General features: G+C 39.9%; 1 protein-coding gene across 1 annotated transcript; it reads left to right on the forward strand.

Annotated features, from left to right (window-relative positions):
• Positions 1-1,202: 1,202 nt before the first annotated feature.
• Positions 1,203-12,404, forward strand: LOC308386033 (uncharacterized protein). Its single transcript, XM_080865303.1, has 5 exons — positions 1,203-1,366; positions 8,371-8,588; positions 8,881-9,093; positions 10,022-10,228; positions 11,569-12,404. Exons 2-5 carry the CDS (start codon positions 8,381-8,383, stop codon positions 11,946-11,948), a joined length of 1,008 nt encoding a protein of 335 aa, XP_080721429.1. The 5' UTR covers positions 1,203-1,366; positions 8,371-8,380; the 3' UTR covers positions 11,949-12,404.
• The last annotated feature ends 11,979 nt before the right edge of the window (positions 12,405-24,383 follow it).

The raw sequence follows: 24,383 nt of genomic DNA on the forward strand, positions 1-24,383 counted from the left end.
CAAAAAATAACTCTTAAAACATGTGGTTATCCTAACTTGGCCTTCATAAAATCAGCAAAGACGCACAAGAAATAATGTCAAACATGAATAAATATTATTTCCTATTCTAGTTCTGAACTTAAAGTACCTACTCTGGTGATGGTGTGAAAGAGTTTAAAAACTATTTTCCATAGTATTATTAGAAAGTTTAAAGATTTAGAAACACATTTGCAGTCATTTCTGGGGGAAAGAAGATCATGGGTGATTGGCATTTGCAACAGACAACATTTGCAACAGTGAATGCAGCCATGATTGTTGTGTCATTGTTGCATCATCATGGAGATGAATAATGAGCCCAGACACACATCAAAGCTTTGCAAGAACTATGTGAAGACCTTTTGAAAGGGAGAAACTATCCAAAGATTATTTTTAATTATTTAAAGTTCGACTTTTTAGCTCTGGATATCACAATCAATATGCTTTTGGAGCTAGCCTCAAATGGCCACTGCTTTGAACATGATTAATCAAATTTTGATCACAAGTCAATCACATCTTAAAGTTTTACAAACTCAGAAACAATTTGTTGGTGGGATCTCCTGAACCCATCTCGGCTATTATCCTAATTGTTCTTTCTATAATTTTTTTAAGGTTTTCAAATTAAGGTCATATGCTTTATCCCATAGCTCAGAACAATAACTGAGATAAAGCAAGATTCAAAAAAGAAAATGCTTTTAGAGATTTGATTCACCATATCTTATATTTTCAAGAGAGCTTATGATCTGCTAGTAAGAAATTTGATTCAGTCACCATTTCAATCTTTGTTCCAGTAATATAACACCATTGTTATTTAATTATTAACAACGTCCAACAATGCATTTAATACATTGTAATCCAGCCGGCGAGAAAACACACATTTGCTTGGTAAGTAAAAGGTCTGGTTTGTTTCCAGCTGGTGACACAAGTCAGGGCATCCGGTGTACAACTCATCAGCAAAAGGTACATATTGGATATATAGAACATTCGCACTCCAACTGTTACATCCAGAAATTGCTTTTTATAATCATGGAGCTCTACTAATGATTTCCTGTTACTTCAAGAACTTTGCAACCAGTTACATTGGCTATACCTCTGAAACGACAGCGCCACAGTTTTGAAATCAAAGTTACAGTTACGAGAAGCTTGACTTTCTGTGGAGCACCTGAAGGCAGCTCCATGGCCCCGCCCCTCTGCCAGACACGCACGTTACAGTACTCCCTCATTTTCTCACCCGTCTCTGTTTATATTTCCCTCCAACCAAGTGATTTACTCCAGGTGAATTTTCAGCTGACAGCAGGACAAACAGGACGACATTATCACCTCCACTTTTATCCACTGGACTCTCTTAAAGGTACGTTGTCCCGCGTGTTTCACCGGCTTTGTTGCTTGCTCCCCTTTCCCCTTTTTTTGCTGGTAATTACAGTCATTAGCATCCATCTTGGTAGGAGCTAATTAAACCCACTGCAAGGAGACATGTTTAGCCCTGTGTAGTCTTCTAAACGTTGCACCTTTGTGTGTTTCATAAGGTTTGTAACTTCTGTCATGCTAAATATCCTTATTTAAAACAGTTGCCGAACACATTTATGCTTCTGTAATTAACATAGAGGTTAAAAAAAATAACATTGGTCTTCCTTCTGCATTGAGCCCCATGTTTTTCTCTTAGTAGCTTAGGATCACCTCACGGATATTAATGTGTTTTTTGGACTCAGATTAATCACTGCAGCACTTACTCACTTACTTGTGTTTTGGTGCTTCAGCTTGTTAAAGAGTTAGTCAACATCTCCATGGAAACACCAAGTTAAGCAGTGATGTCCACTTCCTCCAGTTTACACAAGCAGATAAACTACTGTCATTTTGATATACTGCATTAAGGAATTGAGCACCTAAATGCACCACTTATCTTGTGGCTGCAGCCATTACATCTTACACTAATACTGTGCAATACTGCAAATTATCGATCGATAACTGGTATAGATCAGATACCTAGTAAATACAAGGCCAGTATTCTGAATCATCGTGAGTTAATGCAGGAGTTAATGCAGATGTGTCATTAGTTTTTTATCATGATGTTGTGATTCTGTGTTAATTTTGTGCTAATTTTACATATACTAAAGTCTCATTGAGATGAGACTGAATCTCTTTCCAGAGAGATCTGGCCAAGAGGTTAGAAGAAATTGCCACAAACATCACAAAACTTTAGTATTTCCACAAAAGTTGCAAGAGAGAAATTATACAATGAGGACTTTGATTACAACTACAAAAAATGCATCTTCAAATATTGATTCTGTTCATCTGGACGTAGCGTTTTCAGTGGGAGAAACGTTTCGTCACTCATCCAGTGACTTCTTCAGTCTCAGATGAACAGAATCAACTTTTGGAGATTTACTTACCTGGATGATTGAGCATGCTTCAAGATGTTTTAATACAAAACATACAGTTTGGTTGCATTCTGGGCAATGGAGGTTTGACATAGCTGCTTCATTTTTTGGCCCAGCCTTCGACGATTAAAATAATATATACATATATTGCATTCATTAAAAGGGATTTTTCTTACAAACGTTAACCACTGACATTTGTCCAGTCTCTCACGATTGGCGTCTGCTGGTGCAGGAATTTATGGAGACGTATGATGAACTATTTTTGCTTAGCATTTAGTCAGTGTGTTGTGATTTCATTATTTTGTTTTGTTTTTTCTTTTTTGGTTGACTTTTATACAGTGTTTAAACAGAATTAATGTGCTACAACTGAAATTGAAAGGTGCTGCTCAGTTGCATTATGGGAAATGTTTTGGCCTCACTGGTTTAAGATATGATGAGAAATTCTGCTTCAGTTTTGGCCCAACTTCCAGCAAATAAAGCTTCATATTTCTAACAGAAAATTGTATGTATCTACATTTTTTTAAGTTCAACTCCATCTGCCTCCATGGCACTCTATCCCTAGCATCCTCCTCTGTCACACCAACCACCTGTATGTCCTCCTTCACTACATCCATGAATCTTCTCTGTAGTCTTCCTCTCATCCCTCTACCAAACAGTTTATTATTCAACATTGTTTGTCCAATATATCCACTATCTCTCCTCAGCACATGTCCAAACCATCTCAGCCTTGCCTCTCCAACTGTGTCTCCAAAACATTCAGCAGAGCCGTCCTTCTGCAGCGCTCATTTTTAGACGTGTCCATTCTGGTTATTCCCAGTAAAAATGTTAGCCTTGAAAATCTTCAGCTACGTCACCTCCAGCTCTTTTTTTTTTTGTGTGCCACTGTTTCCAAACCATACATCATAGCAAGTCTCACTACCATCTTAAACCATTAGAGAGATTAAAGAGACATTAGATCATTTTGGTTTTCAGTGCATAATTGTACATGCTACACTTTGCTACTTTCAGACAAAAAGTTTGATTGATAGAAACCAATTTTGAGTTCATTTGGTGGCATAAAATTCATTATGTAAAGAGAAAAGTGTCTAAACTCACAAGTCATGTTACTTACATCTCTTTTATAGCTTGTCACCCACTCTTCCTCCTACCTTTAAGAGTTTTTATCGTTTCAACACAGAGCCAAGCTCACCCTTCAAAGTCTTGTAAATACAGGGTGTGCGTCTTCATGTGTTGCAGGCAGCCTCTGATATTTGATCCCACTGTAAGTGCCACAGTAGAAATGGTAAACAAAGCTTTCTTTACCTGCAGAAGCAGCTGTTTGTTTTATGCATGTGAGGAGGCTGAGCCGCATTTGAAACTGCTACCAGAAGTTTGTGACAGTAAACACTAGAATTTAGCTTAAAACATACATCACTTTAGATGGAGCGTTGTTGCATTACTCAGAAATATTTTCCACCTGGAGTTTCCTTTCCACATCTTCCCAGCAAAGGTGTGTCTGATTCAGAAACCTCTCCTGACTAACAAAGTACATTTCATGCTAATGAGTGATAAAAAATTAGAAAAACAGCATAACACTGTAGTGAAGCAGAAATTAGGACATAATCAATCAATGCTTAACTTGTGCTTTGTTCATGATCTCCTATTGAGTGTAGTAATGTGTGATATGTTATGAACTCATGGTTCTTGATTAATAAATGACGAGGCCTTTGCACAAAGGTAAAAGCAATGCTCACTGCAGCAGTAAAGCAGACAGATTATTTTTAGTTTAGTTTTTTATCTTTTTCAATCATTAATCATCAATCATTTACCAAAGACCCACAAACCCACTGATGTCATGAAAAGCTAACACTCGGGTCACTTACTTATTTAACTGCACTCAATTTCTGATCAATGTGACGTCAGTTATAGAGGATAAAAATACCTTAGTGGTTCCATTAATGCACTTAGTGCATTATTCTGATGTATAGATACTCAGAAGTTGCTATTCCTCGCTATTCCTCATGCATTATTACTGTGTTTCAGACGTGATAAACGTCATATAAACGTTTTGCAGTTTATACCTATTCAGTTCAATTTGATTGATATAGTACCAAATCACAAAAACAGTTGCCTCAAGCCACTTTAAGGTAAATGCCACAATATTAGGGTTAAATTAAACCACAACAGTCAAAGGCCCCCTGTGGGCAAGCACTTGGTTACAGGGGGAAAGAAAAACTGCCTTTTAACAGGAAGAAACCTCTGGCAGGGCTCAGGGAGGGGCAGACATCTACTGCAACCAATGGGGGTTAACAGGAGGGACACAGGACAAAAGACACACTGTGGATATTCATAGTAACTACTGATTAAAACAATAACTAATGATACATGTGCTTTTAACTAAGTGTTTTTGTTTCAGTGTTTTAGCACAGAAGAGATTATCTCATAATTTGGATTGAAGATCTCATAGTGCTGTTTAGTGTTTCATTCAGGAGCAGAAAAAGTAGCAAGCACCCTTCACTGATCCATGAAAGGTGTCTGAACATCGATGTCTGAACATAGTTTGAAATGTGAACATCTTCGGCCACCCAGTAAATAAAATTAGAAAACCTTCATCAAAAGTTCTTTAGAAGAACAGTAGAAACATTTCATAAAAATTTGATTTGATTTGATTGAATTTCAGAAAACCAAATAAAAAGTTTATTTATTGTAAATGACTGTGGCCCCTGCAGTGGATCAACTGCCTGTCTAGGGTGAAGCCTGCCTCTCGCACTATTACAGCTGGGATAGGTCCCAGTTCTCCATGACACCTACTGACATGACATGTACTGGATATGTAGAAGAAAATAGATATGTGGCCTACCTGCAGTACCCTCATATCCCACCAGAGGACTGTGGCCCACACTAGCATAGATGTTTTTGTGATGTTACACCAGGGGTGGGCAGTAATTTTCCCAAGGGGCCACATGACAAACAGGGATTATTTGGGTTGAACCAAAAAGCTGAAGTCAGTTCTACTCAAAATTAATTTTACCCTTTAGAAACTGTTGTTGGTTTCTGGTAGTGAATGATTCAATAGTGTAGAAGTTAAGATATTCGGCCAGCTCAAATATGTAGATCCATACTGGTTGTGGTGACTTCTTCTTCTTATACACTTTATTGTGTTGTTTCTTTGTTTGCTTTTTATGCAGTGTATGCAAACACGTTTGTTTTTCTTGAAAAATCTGCCACATCTCTATCTATCTTTGTTTAATAGTCTTTATCCAATAATTGTGGCCATATACGTTCAGGTTAGTATGTTAAACTATGACTCTCACTATACAAAGTCCGTGTGTGACCATTCCCATGTTTGGTAACAGTCAGCTCACAGAGGAAAACTTTGCACCTCTATGTTTTAGACTCACTGTCAACCTCTGGATCTGTTATGATGACGATGATGGGAAACAGAAACTATTATGTGGCTGTTTTCCATGAGAGGCCACATGAGTCATTCTACATGGAAAAAACCCTGCTAACTTCTTCAGGTATCCTGTATAATGTTATGTTAAAATAGAGGTAAATTAAATAATAATAATTAAACTTCTAATCAAGCATCTGATGACCTTTCCTTGTAATTATGAGTGAGTAAATTAGAATTATGAATGACAGAGATCATAATTGAAGAATAAAATATCCTGTTCATCTTTTCTTTAATGAACATAATGCATAAACAGATTTTCTTTCATTATTTAATATACAAAAGTCATATTTGCTTATTAGTTTGTTTCAAGCTATTTTAAGCATTGCTAATTAATAAATAATAGTTGTTTCAGTCCTTCATCCAGATGACAAATTCAGTCATCAACACTTCTAAAACTGGGTGCATCCTTATATACAATTTGGAAAATGTTCTTTTCTTTACAAGTGAATCTAGAAGATAAAATCTATTTTCTTCTCAGAGTAAACCTGACTGCAGCTAAAACTATATGCCTCAGACCTACGTATGGACTAAAGCCTGCTGTGCATGACCTACAGCGTGATAGTAATATCGCCTTTGTTGTGTTAATTTTGAGTGACAGCTCTTGATGCAGCCAGCCATGCATTAAATGAGGCCGTAGAGGGCCGTCATACTGCGTGAGCATTGTTCAGGTACTAAAGCGCTTTGAGTCATGTTTCAGTTTTACATCAAGCCTTCATTTGCTCAGTAGCACGTTGCACGAACTGGTGATGTTATCTCGTAATTATGACTTCTGTAGCTCGTAATTTTAACGTACCATCTCATAATTAGAAGATCTGCATCTTTTAAAAATATCTCATAATTGCAAGATCTTCATCTCTTAATTACAAGATACACATCGCTTAATTACAAGATCATATCAAGTTGCCATGGATACAGCTTTGGTGCAGGTTTACTTGCAGAGAGCTGTTGATGGTAAACATTGTAACAATGCAAGCCACCACATGTGAGTAATCCTTTGGTTTGAACCTGTAGCTTTGTGCTGGAACAGAGGGTGGCTGACTTTTTTCATGGTTATAAATCACATTTGCTTGTTTTTTCTGAACAATAAAGAAATACTAAATGATCCATTCTTAAAACTGTGTTATGCATCAGGCAGTCCAAAAACCTCATGATGCTTCATTGTCTTAACTTTTTACCGAATGTACAGAATTGTTCTCACTTTGTATCATCTCTTGCTGACATCATGTAAAACCAACAATGAAAACCTGAGTGTCGAGAGCTGTCTGGAACCTGAGGCTGAACCTTGGCTCACAGGGATTACTTGCACATAGGCCAACCTCTTCATTTTAAACTGTGGTCACATTTAACATGAGTAACATAAGGAAGTCCACATATCCATTAATTAAACCAAAAAAATACAGCTGCAGTCCTGAGAAAAATCACTGCCAGTGGCATCCTGTAAATCTCCATGAACAGAAATTTGCAGATGATTTTGCAGAGTCAAACTCAAGATTGTTGGTAATCAAAGAATCCTGGTTTCTTTCTGTAGTAATGACTAGTTAACATTTGAGCATGGCCCCGTTGAACAGCACAGGAAGTACTACATTTGCTGAATAGTACTCTCAAAACCAGTAAATATTATTTAAAATGTGTCGACATTTTGTAAAGAAGTGCATGTGACGAGGCACCTTCTGTGGCTACACATGAGTCCCTGACATTACATTGTTTTTTCCAGAAGTTGAAGCCCTTTTTACAGTGACATCAAAACGCCTTTGTAACTTGATTCTGGTTCCCTAGAAGCACTTCAGTCTTCTCCTGAGCAGTACTGTTGCAACTTTGAAAAAACTCCTCAGTTGCTTTGTTGTTTTAATCAATGTTTCTCCAGATATTGCATTACCCCGTATGCTCCTGCATTAATGTAAGACTGAAATTTCTGTGACACAGTAAAAGTTGTTTTAGGTTTAGTACTGGAGTCATCACCAGTACTAAAGGCCTCAGCAGGCCTACAGGCTAGTGTTCCCCTATTGCTTGGTGTGTGGTTGCTGGAGGTTTCTGGCTGTTGCTACATGAAATTGGTCAAAAGAGGCTGCTGCACCAAAAACCTCCTTTCTTTGGTCACTAGCAAATTACCCATAGTTTCCATGGAAAATGAAGATACTCAGCAACGACTCACCATGGGATAATGCAACCCTAAAACGTGCAACACAAACTTTACACTGCGAATGTTTGCCTTAAAAAAATCAAATTAAAGTGCTACCTTACCTTTCCCTTATCACTGGTGGTTGCCAGGGGGATGCTACCTGGTCTAAAGGACTGTGTGACTGAGGCTTAAGCACTTAATCTATCACACTCACTGATAAATGCATCAGGAGTGATTTTTGAGATTCATTGTCTTCCCAATGGGCACTTGTACAGGTGAGGTGTCATTTATACCGCCAATCTTCTGATTGGTGAAAAACCTGTTCTCTCTGGGGTGTCATCCATATAGGAACTCTTACATCATTCTGTCCTTTAGCCTTTGACCTTTTTGGCTTATGATACCCCCTTCTTGTCCTTTTCCAGGTTTGAAGAGATGTCATCTGTTTGGCATCAGGAGCCGTCATGTTATTCGCCCTGTGTAGAAATCGACTCCAGCTCCGTGAGGACCAAAGAGCGCCTCAGCTCTCCTGCCTGGCTAAAGCAGGAGCAAGACGACCTTCGTATCATTAAGTGGGAGAATTTTCAAACGGGAGCATCAGCAGATGCTGTTCAGGACAACACACCCAGCAGTGCCATGTCTGGTATGGGAAGCTCTGACAGTATTTGCTGCTTCATGTAGTTTACTTTTTATGGTTATGGTCCTTTAAGCTGAGCCAGCATCAGCCTCTGGCTTAGCAGTGATGTAAACATGTTGATAGTTAAGAAAATAGATAATAATTTGTTTGATTTTATCTTCTCATCCTGAACAAATACTGAAACGACTGCCTGAAAAGCACACCATCCTTTCTACAGACAAAAACTGATAGAAAAATGATAGAAGTTTAACTTGTGTGCTTGTAATCCTCTTTTGTGTGGCTGTCTTGTCTTTTCTAGCTGCTTCCCAAGTAGAGGGTCTTCCCCCGAGGGTGCTGCTGACCATCACCAAGCTGCAGTGCATGCTGGAGAGCAAACAAGAACGCATCGCTGCTCTCGAGAGGCAGGTGGAGGATTTGATGCAAGACCGCAAGTTCCTGAGAAGCCAGATTGAAAACCTCACAAGTAACCGCTCCATGCCAGCGTTTGCTGCCCCCAGTCCTGTGACTGAAAGTCAGTAACTGAAGTGAAGTATACTGTTTCTTTACTGTACTACAGGCCTTTTTTTATGAGAACTAGTCTAAAACTTTCACTTGCCTCTATATGGTCTATAGTTATTTTACTTGAAGAACTACATTTAAAAAACATAAAAGATGCAGATATTTTGCCCCACTGCCTCTTAGCTGTTCCCCTGTGGTTCCATCATTAGCCATCATCACCTGCTGCTCGTATGAGGATCAGATGATTCTTGAGGTTTTCTCTATAATACTGAAGTATCTTTACTGTATAAAGCATCTTAAATAAACTGTTGTTTTTAATTAAATAAATGATTTTATTTAAGTTGATCCTGTATTGCTATATTATGCTGAATAATGTTATAATAATAATGGATTGCATTTATATAGTGCTTTTCGAGACCCTTAAAGCGCTTTACAGTTCCAGTATTCGTTCACTCTCACATTCACACACTGGTGGAGGCAGCTACAGTTGTAGCCACAGCTGCCCTGGGGCAGACTGACAGAAGCGAGGCTGCCATATTGCGCCATCGGCCCCTCTGGCCAACACCAGTAGGCGGTAGGTGAAGTGTCTTGCCCAAGGATACAACGACCAAGACAGATCGGCAGATCGAACCGGTAACCTTCCGGTTACAAGATGAGCTTCCCAGCCCCCTGAACCACCGGTTGCTCCAATGTTGCTTTGCGCCAATTGTTACTAGCTGTGAATGATGCTAGTAACAATTGGCATCAATTGGCTATCGATCTAACAGCTAGCCAGCTAGGTGTTAGATCGATAGTATGTTTTGGTAGGTTGAACTGCCCAGGTCAACTTTGATGTTACTATAACGCTACTAAGGTATACAGCATATACTGTATAATATTATCGTGCACACAAAGTTATTTATCATACTGTCTCTTATACGCTTTTTTTTGTCTTTTTTCAGCTCCCAAGCTGAGCAGAGTGCAGCATTCAGAAAATAAATCTCGAAAGAGAGAAAGAGCTTCTTCTAGTTCCTCCACCAGCAGCGACAGCGGCTCTGAGGCATCCGACTCATCGGAAGTGTCTGCAGCATCTAGTGAACACAGACGCAAGAAACACCATAAGGATAAGAAAAGATCAAAGAAAGGGAGGGACTACAGCAGGAAAAGGGGTAATAATTCAGTCTTGTGTTGAGTTTGACTAGAATTTAGCGATGCATCAGTATAATCAGTACTCATTGGTCCTATGCTTCACTCATGAGCTATATGTATTCTTGTAACTGGGGATTTATGCTTCAGTGGGAAATCTACTTGTAGCTACGTCATAACTACAAACTGCTGTAAAACCATACGCCGTAACTCACAACTTAACCTGAATTGCACCGCCCTTGAAATGTAACAACACATCAGGTTGATGCAGTCGGTGACTTCTGTGATTGGCCCGTCCTGTACCATCGATTGCTTTTATGCATTTCCAGCTCTTTTTTTTTTTTTTGTGCACAGTTTTTGAATTTCTCAGTGGCAGAATAACAATCATTGTCTGAAACTAAGGATTAATAATCATAGCATCAATATAAGGACTCGTAAATGTCAGCAGGTTCCTGGAGGGAGGCTGCTGAAGCTATCAGAATGTGAGGGAATGTACAAAGAAGTGGCAAAAACTTGAGGGATAGATGTATTTGCTCCCCCCCCAAAAAACGGACCACGACAAAGCGCAGGGACCCAGGAGGGGAAAAAAGTCCTAGTATTTTACATGTTTCTGTCATCTGTCGCCACATATAAAACACAGTGAAATGATCACTTGGTAATTAACACGTAATATAGCACACAAGCATAAATGCCAGCACAGTCATCGGCACTTAAATAGGCAACATTGTAGACTCTAGAAAGATTCACTTAGGTCTGAATCAGGCCTAAGCCTTGTTCCAGCATCACCATTTTAAGGCAGCAGTAACTGGTTGGTTGAGCAGGCAAATGAAAAGCAGTCAGCAGGTTCTGCATAATAACCACACTTTCATAAAGACAACACTGCAGATAATTAGCTGCTGTTAAAAAACACAAGTTTGATGTGTTTTCCCACCTATCAGCTGCAGTCTTACTGTAGGTGTATGACTTATTAAAAAGGACATTAACAGAAAATTAATTCTTCACTCAAACTGATGCAGGTGACATTTTCAACGTCATATACTATTACAAAGGATAGTTAAGTACCCAAAGGTGGTATCAGTGCATCAGTAACAGAATTAAGATTTGTTTGTGGATATTAGCAGCTGAAGGCTTAGTGAATCCTAAAAGCAATGCTAAAAATTATAGGAATAAATAAACAAATGTTACAGTGAGTTAGACGATTTCCCTGTTTTCAAAATAAAATCTTTCAATTAAAATTGGAAGGCTGAAACTATATGCATGAATTATTTGTATGTGTGTCCAGTGAGAGTTGAGATTGTTACTAAAACTAATAAAAAGCAACAGCAACTCATATATTTCATAACCTGTCATCTATTTCCACAAGCCACCGGAGTCCAGTACGTCATTCACCGCTACAAACAAGTCCTGTCCGCTTTCATCAAGAAGAAAAGCATGAGCGAAGCGTTCCGCCATCTCGGAATTGACCGGAACACCATCGCCAACACGGCATCAATTGCCGAGCTCCACCTGGCGGGTAAAGACATGGTCTCCTTGGTTGGCAATTTTCGCCAAGGGGAAGAGACTCTGGTGAGCTACGCCCAAAGGTGCACTTTGGTCATTGACAGCGACGCCGACCTGTCCAGGAAAATAGACCAGATGAAAGCCAACGGCGAGCTTCTGCCCATCTCAGGGAAAAGGTCAAGGTTGTTGCATTCTCACCTGCCACAGCTGGGTGGTCCTGCAGAGAGCATTTTAATAGGTTAATGGTTGGTGTGATAATATATTGAGATGGTGCACAATGCCTTCACAAAATTCTGTTCTTTGTTTGTTTGTTTCAAAATGAACTGCTGGATTTGAATGACTTGCACAGCATTGTTTTGTTCCCTATTTCTTTATGCTGATGCCTCAATGGCTCAGGAATGTTTTTAATATTCTCATTTATAATGAAAAATGTCGGCACCTGCTTTTTATTGATGCAAATATTTTTTCCTTATGCATGTAGTATTGGAAACGGCCACAAGATGGCAGTGCTCACATGCTAAATTATGTTTACAGCTTATGTCGCTTGTCATTTACTTCAAAATGGTGGCTGGTCAATTTCCATTTTCAAGCCTTTTAAAGATGTAAAAAATATGTTTCATTATGTAGAGTTTCATATACTGCAAGTGATATAAAAGCTGCCTTTAAAGAAGGAATTAAAACACTACAGATTTCACTTAAGTTATGTTTCTGTTCATGTCTAAAGACGTTTGTACCAAGAAGCTATGACTCCTATTAAATCTGTATTTCTTCAGCCAGGGAGCAACAATTATTTAAACCCAGTTAAAATAATGAACCTGACATAATCTCGTCAACTGAAATGCGGCTGGACGTTTTCAAGGTGTTTTCTCGCTCTTGAGGAATAGGCCGAGCCAGTTTTGTACACAGATGGGTGAGACATCCTTGGCCAATCTTAAGTGTCAGTGCAAAGTGTTGCCATTGCCTTTCCTGCTGTTTGCTTTTCACATGGAGTGACAAATTACTTGTGCAAAGCCATTACAGGGGCTGCACCCAGGCTGTTTATCTTTGCATTGGACTCTGTCACTGTCACTCCCATTCTCACGCCCGCTATCTGCTTATCGTTCACATCCCTCCTCCCTCCCAGCATACTCCCTCTTCTGTTATGCACAGATTCAGTCATTTCCAATTATGTGTTGCTCCTTCCATCTCTTTTTATCCTTTTCTTTATGTCTTTTTATCCCGATACAAAGGTTGGACAGCATAGGGATATTTCATGGCAGTGGAGGCAATCGCAAGCGACCTGAAGTTTCTCTCAGGCTGTGTACAGCCAGAAGGGACAGGTGCATGCTGGTCTGCTCAGACGCATAAGGTGGAAAAGGGTGGGTGTATCTCCTGCCAGCACTCTTCTCTTCCCACCTCCTGAGGCATGCCAATGTCACTTCTGCTCTCTCTCATCACTGAGATGAGGTGTAAAGGCAGCTTTTCTGCAGAGAGCGAGTAAGGTGCACGATGTTGTTGAGGTAGATGACTATATCTTTTTTGCCTCCAAGGTTCATCAGCACGTTTCAAACCCCCCCCCCCCCCAAAAAAAAACAGGCCACATCGTGCAGCAGCTAATGCTGCAGAATGGCAACTGTGAATTTGGTGCTAATGACTCGGGGTGACAGAGCTCAGAGCAGAAGATGGAAATACGATGTGGGACTAATCGAGCCTGAAGCATTCTCCATTCCTCCCCCGGCTCTTTGACTCACACTCATGTGAGGCCAGCTGGGACTCCATTTTGTGCCTTTTTCTGGTTGCAGGTGCCACGTCACTGCGGAGGCTCCAAGTGCCTGATGGGTACAAATTTAAACCCCCGCCTCCTCCCCTGTCCACCTCCAATAATCCTGACCTTGACAAAAAGAGCATCTGGACGTTCTGACAGAGAGTAGCTTGTAATAACCACCAATCACAGTCTTAATGGTGCAAGTAAAATGTGTTTGAACTGGCGAGTTCAAATGGGCCGGGGTTATGTTTTGTTGTTGTAATGGTGGGGTGTTTCAGACCTGCTGCATAATAAATGCCTCAGACATGTTATATAAAGGATTACGAGGCTTGTAATGGAGCTAAAGCACTCAGACTGGTGAAAATAGGGTTTGAAAACAGCGAGTTTAATATCAGTATCATAATTACTGAGATTATTGTGAGATGTTGAGTAACGTATTGTGCCGGGCCTATTGTTTGAAGGTCTCAACAGATTTTAAATGATGTGCTATGATAATCTAATGAAAATGAGTAACAGCGTGTGCATAACACCCAGTTCATGGGTCTTGCATGTAAAGACTAGTTTTCTGTGTTTGCATCACTTTTAACCTTTGCCATTGAGACCCTGTTATGTTTTTATAATCCACTCTGTTGTAAGAACATGAGGTGCCATTCTTACAATTTGGTTCTTCGCTTGGATTGTTTGAGTACAGTGAACTCATTGCCATGTTCTAGAAAACCCTGAAACTATGCTTTGAGTTGGTACTAAGGAGCCGAAATTGTACCAATCACATCACCAACCCCATGACCCAACCGATAAGACGAGAAGGATCTGTGCTTTTATGTTGCTTGTGCAGCAGAAATGGACAGGAGTGTGGTCTTCTGTAACTGTAGCCCATCTGCTTCAATGTTTCATTTGTTATGAAACCAGAAGAGAGGCTCTTCTGCATACCTCAGTTGTAATGTGTGGTTACTGTTGCCTTCTTCTCACCTCGAAGCACTTTCTTCCTCATTTTGTTGCTTGGTTTAAATGTCAGGAGACTGTCTCGACCATGTCTGCATGCCTCTATGCACCAAGATGCTGCCGCATGATTGGCTAGTTAGATATTTGCATTAATGAGGAGTTGAGCAGTTGAAAAGATTCAACATGACAGCAAATTTCCTAAAAGAGTAAAAAAGAAAAGAAAATCGTTATGCCTTTTTAGATCAGAACTATTTTTCTTGATAGAAAAAAACAGACTACAATCTGTTATTTAAGTTTACGATTTTATTTATAATGTGTTTATTTACTCAGTTTGTCTCCAGGTGGTGTCTGGTGCTTTTGAGGAGGAGGGGTGACACGTTCTCCCTGAAGACATGTAACCATAACTGACAACTCGTCGCTTGTCATCAAAGTTACTTGGTCCTGCATTTAAACCTGGTTGAAATGTGGTTGCAATTCTTTTGCCAGCCAGGCTGCACAATAAAAACAGGACAGACGCTCAAACCAATTCCATTGAAAAAAGAACATGATAGTTCATTTGACTGCGGGTACGAGATTCTTCACCTTTCATTTGCCCTTGATGTTCCCGCTAATGAAATCCTAAAATAACCTGCCGGCTGCTGAAAAAGTGGGTCAGAGCACCATTGTGACGCGGACTCAGTACAAAAGCATCAAGTAGTGCATTGTGGGTATTTACCCCTTCGGTAGAATTGAGGTAGAGACCAGAGACTGCGCACTGGTGGATGCCTATTCTTGTGCTTTTCTCTGCAGTGACATGGTTTTGCCGGTGGAGCAGTCAGCATCAGTTTATGTCAACATGCAATCATATTTTTATCTCCAGATTTTAACTCGGCATATTTCTGCTCTGCCTGCTTTTATGTCTAATCTTTCTTTACTGCAGGACATCTCGTGGATGAGTTGCCACTAGTGGTAAGAAGCACTAGAGGACAGTGTGTACTGGTGTCTGTGTGGCCAAACCTATCATGCAGACAGCCCTTCGGTGAACATCTTCTCATACTGCAGTTGATTAGATTACATTTGATAGGCTATTAGGACATGTGTGACATCCCATTATTAAGCCAAATATGTGGAGGTGTGGACAAGACAACGTGGACCAATGCTTTAAAAAGGACACCATAAAAAATGCAACGCCAGAGTTTTCTTCTCCTTCAAGCTGTCCATGCTGACAAATCAATCCAACCAATGAACAATCATTAACGAGACCTCTCTTAGCAATTATAAAATGTAGAGGGGGAAACAAAGCCAAGATGCTAATCTCAAACCACAGAACCGCTCCACAATGACGGCCTTTCTGGCAGCACTGCTCGATCAACAAGTCTTGAGGTATTGCTGGTGCGCTCTCCATCTGGCTGCCACTGATAAGAACTTACTGGGAGCTGCTGGATAATAGTCTCGCAAGCTTAAAAGCGCAGAGGGGGGCATAATGTATTCTGAGGGTATCCAGCAGGCTTGGCCTTATAAAGCAAAACCTCATCTTCCCCTTTCTGAATGCATTTTGGGCAAAGACAGCCCCTTCGATGTAGCCAGTGGGTGCTGAAGGGATGGTACTGCGAGGACATCACGCTGACATAGTCATGATGTTGCCTCAAGCTCGTTTATTTCCTGAAGAAACAGGATGGCAGTATTCAGTCACAACATATGCGGAACATCCATGATATATGTCGGTGTTTGCAGGACATTTAAAATGAACTGTTCCTGTGTGGCAGGCCCCCATGGCTCTGCCTCTTTGTACTGAATGGAATATATAAAGCTTGTGTGACCTCTATTTTCAGGGTCAGAGCAACTCCATGTTTTTTTTTTAGTTTGTACCCCTTAGGTGTCCTCAGACAGACAGAGGGGTGAAAAAAATGATGAATGGTTATATGCTGTAGGTTCTTTTAATATCTGACCAACTGTGCACATTTTTGTGATAGCAGTTGCACAAACAGTGGACATTTTGTTAATCTGCATTCTCCCACAAAAGTAAAAAGAAAAAAACCCAGAAAAGACTATTTTTTACCCTCTTCTCCATAGAAACTGGTGTTAAGAGGTGATGCTTGTGACGTAGAAGAACACGCAAAATGACAGCTTGAAGGAACCCCAACCCCACCCTTAAATCCTGTTGGTTATTCGTGCAGTGACGCAGGGCAAAGCAGACATCTTTGGGCCAAAAAAGAGAAAAAAAATCATTTGAAGGGGACTGGGTACATGCAGACAAACAACTTAGACAGTGAATGCATCACAATATGTTTCAGAGACGAGCTTGGATTTCATCCAAACGCCACACGAATCAGCATCATCTCAGCGGTGGCTGTTTGTCCCCAGATGTATTTCAGCATGAGTGATTCATTTGCAGGTCCTCTGGGTCTTTTGGGGTTTAATGATAAGGAAAAAAATGCGTAGATTATTTTAAAAGAAAACGAAGAAAGCGGAGGAGTGAAATGACTAAAATGCCGCTGGCCATTAACCGCTGATCAGAGCTGTCGTATTATCTGGAAACACAGACAGATGTGAGGTTTAGCCGCGAGGCAAATGCGAGTGTCTTTCATGATGACAGTAGAAAGCCAGTCAGAAAAGGCAATGAAAGAAAGACGTGATGATGTGTAACATACAGCATCTCTGGTATTTCTCTCATAGGATGAGTGTTTGCAATTTTTCATGGAGGAGGGATTTTTATCAAATTAGCAGCAGCAGATCTTTCCTTCAACTTGACCTTTGTTCTGATAACACATGTTAATTTCACAGTGATGGGTTTTCCAGTCTGTCTGTTTTCACACATTGCATGTTCCCTTATACGTGCCTTTATAGATTCACAGGATAATAAATAAATAAATATATCTGCAGATAATGAAAGGTTTTAAGGACAACTGGCATTCTTGCTATCAGTTGCTGTTATAGTTTTTTTCATATGTGTGAGATCATATCTTGAGAAGACTTGTATATGTACCCATATTTGTTTGGGACTATACAAGTCTAGTAAAGATGGCAGCATTTGCTGACCATGTCCATCCCTTTATGTCCAAAGTGTAGCCATCTTCTGATGAGCAGGACAGCACTTCATGTGAAAAGCCCGGTAATGTCAAAGTGGTTTCCTGAACATGTCACTAAAATGGCCTCAGGCACAGTCACCAGATCTCAGTACTAAAATACTTGAATTTCATAGCTTCTAATGAAGCTCCAATATGCAGTTGGATGGAGAACCAGGCCATATGGGTATATTTTTAAGCCTTTTAATGTTAGGCATTTGTAACAGGTAATATGGGAGTGTAGCTATAAGTAAAATCAGAACTTTTTTTCTCTGGATGTCATCCTTTATATAAGTCAAGTCAACTTTTACCACGGCTTAAAGGGATGCTATAACAAAAACTCCCAAAATCACAGACAGAATTGTTGATAGATAGATATGAATACTGAAGCGCAAAGCGGGGCATTTGCATTGCCAAGTTATGCAACTCCTCTCTACCGGTGAACAGGACAAACTCTGTTTTGATGGTGAGTCATGGCTGGGACTGTTCAGCACAGGGTCATGAACCCCTTCTGGTTTTTCTAATGTGGGATGACAGTGGAGTGGGCAAACAGCGTGGTCAAAAGCTGTTTATTGTTCACAGTGTGTACTTTATTTAATGCACTTACTGAGATTCCTGGGCCACAAACTTTTTAACCATGCCTCTGGGGATGGCAGTGTTTTTCTTGCATTTAACTTATTGGTTTATTTGACTTGATTTATATTTATTTGATTTTTTTATTTATTTAGTGCTATCATGAAGTCAGCCTTTAACCCTTTAATATATTCTCCCCTTTTTGTTTCACCTTGAAAACCATGGTGAAACAAAAAGGGGAGAATTGAAGTAATTTATGACCACATTATATTCAATATAGGAATACTTTTTAATGGCTGTGTTTCCATACATATACCCTTAGTTTTATTTATTAGAGATATTCTTAAATTTAGTCATTAGAAGTTGAAAATAATATATTTAACACTTGTATTGTCAAAGAGGCATAAATGTATTTCCATATATCATAAATGACTCTACAAACTTTAAAGGTCCACACACAAAGTTTATGCTTTTGTTTAGTGAAATCAGTCACAAAGCACTGTACCAAAACATTTTGGTTATTATGGTTGCTAACAGATTGCCATAATTGCCTGTAAGTTTGTTTGAAAGATCCAGACTAGCGTTTAAACACTAGCCAACACATCTTCGAAACAGTGACCAATCACCTTCAAGGTCAATGATGTGTCTTACTGCTGAAATCTACACATTTTAAAAGATGCAATGGCCTCTTTTTGTGTCACAGTTTCATTACTAATTAGTAAGTAGTTGGCCAGTGTTTGCACACAAGCTGGCATCTTTCATGCAATCTAGCACTGACCAGAGAAGTCTGCTAGCAACCAAGGCAATCGCAAGCATGTTTTTGGTACAACACGAAGAGCCTCAACTGCCAGAAACTAACCATTAACTGGTTGGAGAATGACCATTTTCCCTAGCATAAGTAGGCACCAGTGGGTTTTAGAACAGTCTCTAAGCATGTGTGACAGAAGGCTAAGATGGTAAACAACATGACTTAGCATAAATTAGATAAATTACCATGTTAGCATGCTGAAGTTTAGCATTTGACTCAAAGCACCGAACCAAGTATTTGATATCTATCAAACCCTTCCAGTATACACACTGTGGTAAAAGTCTTATGCATATTTATAGAAAACTAATAATTCAACATAATTATTAGCTTTCTGTGAATAGCTCGAATTAGCATTTGTAGAGTTGCAAAGGGTGCTAATGTCTCAAAGAAATACTGTGTCCGATTAAGGAGATCAAAATGAAAATTAAATGTCTGAATATCAAAGGCAGCTATAAATAGACTGTCATTCATCCAATTCACATCCTACAGCCTTCAATAAATCCATTCACGAAGCTCATGAGATACTTAGATTAGCTATATATGTTGAGGTTGTGCTGCAGTTCCCCAGTTTTCATGGTGTGCTTGCCTGCATGATAGCAAAAGAAACCAATTTGCAATTAGAGATTGTCTAATTTCATGTGACTCCCAGCAGTAAAAGTGTCCCAGACTATGCACATTAATGTTATAATGAGCAAGGTTGTCAGGTCAGCTGAACAAAGGCTGACCAAATTGAGCAGCATGCATGTATATTGTAGTAATGATTGCCTAATGATCTTTCTATCAACTGCACAATCCCAATACTCATTTCAGTGCTTCATGATATGTGTGCACCACAGCTGGGTAAGTCACAGCCCAGTGGTTTGCCACAATGGCGGCCAGTCATTGACACCAGCCATGAGCCTGTCATGCATTCACACCACGTACCCACGGTCACAATAGCCTCATCAGTAGCCTTATTCAATCAGTCTTCACAGACTGAGTCGACTCGGGTGCTGCAGACCCAGCCAGCCATCCACTGATCTGCATGACAGCGGCATCAACAATCAGAGCGTCACTCCTTAAATCTCCTTGAAGTGATCTCTGATTTCCCTTGATTGTGTCCTACCATTATTCCACTCAGCATTTTCAAGTATGTCCATGTGATTAGTACAGCGAATGAAGGGAGAATGGGACACTGTGACACTGTTTCTACTAATTACTTTAGCAGCAGTGCACAAAATAGGTGGACGGAGACATTGGGCTTATGTAGGTCAACGAATAGACAGGAAATTCAAGATATTTACATAAACATTTACATTTCTGTGGCTTCGGAATAGAAGCTTGAAGGATAAAGCAATAAAACACTAAGACACGATGGTGGTGCAACACTCATGGCTACCAATATCATGAGAGCGGTATCGATTCCTACATTCCACATACAAAGTGTCAGATGGGACTTAGCAATATCTTTATCAATCAGTCAATCAAACCTAATGAATTCTTGCTTGTCCTTCAGGCCAGCATATCATGAGCAGAGGTTTGAGGCCACACAAATGTTTATGGCTGCTTTTAAAGCAGCATGCTCTAGAAAAGGCATAAAAGGGAGAAATTGAGCCCAATCTTTATGAACATTTATGCTTCAGTTTTCTTTGTAATGTGACGTCAAAGTCACTAAAGTTGTGTAATGTTAAAGAAAACTTGCTCTAACCAAACTTTTAAGTGTTTATTGTGATTATCCAATCACTACTATGCTTTCATATACTGCACAATATTCATTATTTCTGCATAACACCAAAATAAATGAATAAATCACAATGCAGTGATATCTGTAATATTCCAGAGTTTAATGAGTGGGCTAGAGCAGACAAAGCTGAATGACTTGCTTGCAAGTGGCACTTCATTTTCAACAACATAATTGTTCTCAACCCTTGCACTACTCTGAATCCCAACACATTTCACAAATGAGCTGCCTGTAAAGGACTGAAGACATGTCTGAAAGCAGCCTCTTTCATTTCAGGTAAGACTCTCTGTTTCTTAAACTGTGTTCCAGAGATTTTTTTTCTTTTTGTTGGAAAATTAAGGTAATATTTCTGCTTTTACAAAACATGCAGGACCTAAACTGACTGAAAAAAATCAGTGTCGGATCAAACTAGACGGATGCACAGTTCCATACTGTATGCAGAAAGGATTATTCAGCCATCATGCAGCCATCTTACGTGTGTCGAGCTATCTCGTCAGCGCAGCATCAGTGCGAAAGGATGATGCTTCACGGTGTAGAGACTAGCGACTCAGAGTGCAGCAGAGCAGTATGTAGGTTACCTGTCAGGAAATTAAGCCTATTAACCGCTTATGTAACACGTAACACATTTCACTGTGGGCACGTGGGTTCTCGTCCAATATTTCATATGTGGTATTTGGCAAGGAGGGATTTTTGTTAAACCGGTGTACTTTGGAGTAAGTTGTTACACAACCTACTTGTGTGTGTGTTGGACATATAATTTTGTAAGAGTGATGTGAATGTTTCAATGTGGGAAAAAATTGTTTAAATCAAAGAACAATCTCATACTTCTAGTTTTCAGTTCTCTGTATGTTTGTTTTCTCAAATGTCAAGCCTTAGATTCAAGAGGACCAATGCTCGTTAGGCTTCATGGGAGGGGGGTCATCATTAAGCTACTGACACTACAGAGTTTTATTCGTTTGTAAGAGTGTGAATGGGTGAATGAGAAACACACTGTGAAGCCCTCTATAGAAGCAACCTAAGGCTAAATAAGTCCAGACTGTTTCTCATTCCCTTGAAGAAGTCCTATAACCTTGTGTCCCAGGGAAACCTGTATGTGCTCATATGTGAGTGCAAGGTAATGGTGTGGTACTTCCAGCCATTAGGTTATTATGTAACCAAAGTGAGAGCTGTGTTGGTCCATTATATTTTCAGTGTGTGGTGGACTCTGTTTCTATCCCTGCATGCAGGATCTCAAGGTGCCGCTAGGATGTCAACTTTAGGAATCTCAAAACGGCACTTCAGTGTGTGCTTTTGGCACACAGTGACGAATCAGATGGTAATCTTCGCCAAGGTGTTTACATCTGAAAGTGAAGCAGCCAGGTTGAGAGTCAAATCTCCAATTCTAAGGCCAGTATCCTTTTGGATTGCCAGAGGAGTTTATGTCTTGTTCACACATGAAGGTAGAGTGTGAGATAAACAGGTTTGTTAGACCAGTGTTAATAGTAATGTGCTCATTTTACTGGTGAAGAAGGCAGCTTTGCCTCCACGAAGCAGAAGACAAAGCAGAAGAAGAGTTGTTGCATTTTTTAGCAACACATTCAAAAATATCAACTTAATAGTCAGAGCATTGCCATTTTTTGATCCATTGCCCAGTAACCATGAGTGAAAATGTCATATCCACAAAACATCCTGCGCTCTGCGTTTTGGTAAGTGAATAGTTTTTGATTGCTGTGGGAACTAATCAAAGTCAGATGATTGTGACAGTAAATGTTGGTATTTTGTGACAGTTTGTGCTTTAGCTTCATGACAATACAGATAATAGTTGCTGAAATATTTTACCTTGTACCTGGTGAACATAAAACAGTGCAGTCAATTAGCTAATATCAGAGGAAATGGGCAAAATGACCAAGTTGTATAAAAATCACAAGGACAAGCAGTAAATGAAAATCATCCCTGAGTTGTTTTCCTTTGTATGTTTCTGGTGCTAAACTGGTGAAATAGTGAGGACTGGAGCACAGGGAGAGTCTGCACACTGTACTGGACCTTTGCCCGCTCTAATCACGAGGCTATTATTGCCATCAGTGCATCTCCATCCTTGGTTTTGGTTCAGCTTCCAGGAGCCATTTGTGAAGCAGCAGAGCAGGAAATGAGGTTGGTGCACTGCAGTTGCCCAAGCCCGGAGGTTGTGCTTGAAGGACCCACACTTTAAGTCAGCACGTTGATTATTCAGCCACCCCACCCCCACTTTCCCCCTCCTCCCAAGGCCGGACAGTGTGGGTCATCGGTGGGGGGTACTGGTGCTGAAGACAGAACTAGGATTCATAAAGTGCCGGTAATAGACAGAGACATCACTGCTCGCCAGATTTATTATTGGCCAAAAAGCAGGCGCCGCAAAGCCAAATGATTGATGAGGCTTTGTGACATGGTCAAAGCACTGGACCTACTGTTGTTTTTTTGGGGGGGGTTTTCAAATGAGACTGGAGCCATTTGAAATTAGTTTTTTGGACGGTGTCTTATTTTTCTTTCTCCTTGGAAATTGCCGTTTCCTTGTTATGTCTTTTCCAGTCCATCCTACCAAACTTTCTCCGGACTTTTCTATAATCAGAGTATAATTTCAGCCTTTGTGTGTGTGTTAGTTATCAGGGAAATGCCTCCATTATTCATAATGCTGTTTATCTAGGAGTAATTGCTTACAGTTCCCCAAGTCACAAATTTACTCCCTAAAAAAAGAGTCAATAAATGCAAACAATAAAGTAACTGCCTGTGCAAAGAGAAAAGACAAAAGTACAACATTAAAGAGCCTTTATGCATGTGTTCCTGTGAGATAATACCTGAGAAGCTGCATGAATATTTCAGCTTAAGCGTGAGGTTACCTAAATCAGTTAACTGCCTATTACATGTCATCTTGCAGAGTGGGTTGTTTTCCTTTACTGAACGGAAATAACAGTGACCCTAATGGTCACAGCTTGCCTGATGGTTTATGAATTACAGTATCTGTGGAGAGCATAAAGCCTTATTCATTTCAGAAATGAAAGAATCGAAGCATATGTGGAGCTACACAGAGCATGTGTCATGTTAAACAGAAGAAAATCCAGACTTTTATTGTAAGAAACTGTCATACTGAAAGCGTTTGTCTGTATACAAGTGATTGCTAATGCAAGTCTGTGTGATCTTTGACTGACTGTGTCAAATCAGCTGTACAGTACCCAGAATCTTCCAATTAAAGTGGTGAATTGGTTATGATCAATCAGCCAAACACGTGTAATATCCTTCCTGACTCGACTGCACGACACGATGAAGACATGCCTCTGCGTGTTCAGGAGAAAATAATCGCTGTGCCATCTGTTAGTGTGTTTGATAAATTATCAGCTTCACTGCTACAACAATTACTTTCTGACAGTTTTGGCAGAATCAATAATTTACAAAGGAAACTATGCTGCATGAAGTCTCACTTCTCTCCTCTGGACTGTTAATTGTTTTTAAGTGTTTGGTGCACTGACAAATCAAATGTACTATTAATGTAAACAAACGAGATGACTGAAAGGCAAATGATAGCTCGCTTCACACATCATGAGCACTGATAGAGACCGGTTTTGTCAAAATTAAGAAGACAAACAGGTCGTTATAGATTTGTTTTTTACTGGCTTTTCCCTGTGTTGTGAAGCTTTTAAAGAGTCACTCTTAAGCTAAAGAGTGATGAGAGTTTCTTCAGCCATCATGTCTGCAGCTTTACATCTTAAGAGGCTATTAGTGTGTAATGGATGCAACTTTCTAAGAAGACTGTCATATAGTTCTAAAAGTCATGGCCACTATATTAGGTATTTTTGTTCAGCTGCTCGTTAATGGACTGGCAGTTCTTTGGGTTAAA

Source organism: Rhamphochromis sp. 'chilingali', assembly GCF_963969265.1.
Source record: "Rhamphochromis sp. 'chilingali' genome assembly, chromosome: 18".
Taxonomy (NCBI): domain Eukaryota; kingdom Metazoa; phylum Chordata; class Actinopteri; order Cichliformes; family Cichlidae; genus Rhamphochromis; species Rhamphochromis sp. 'chilingali'.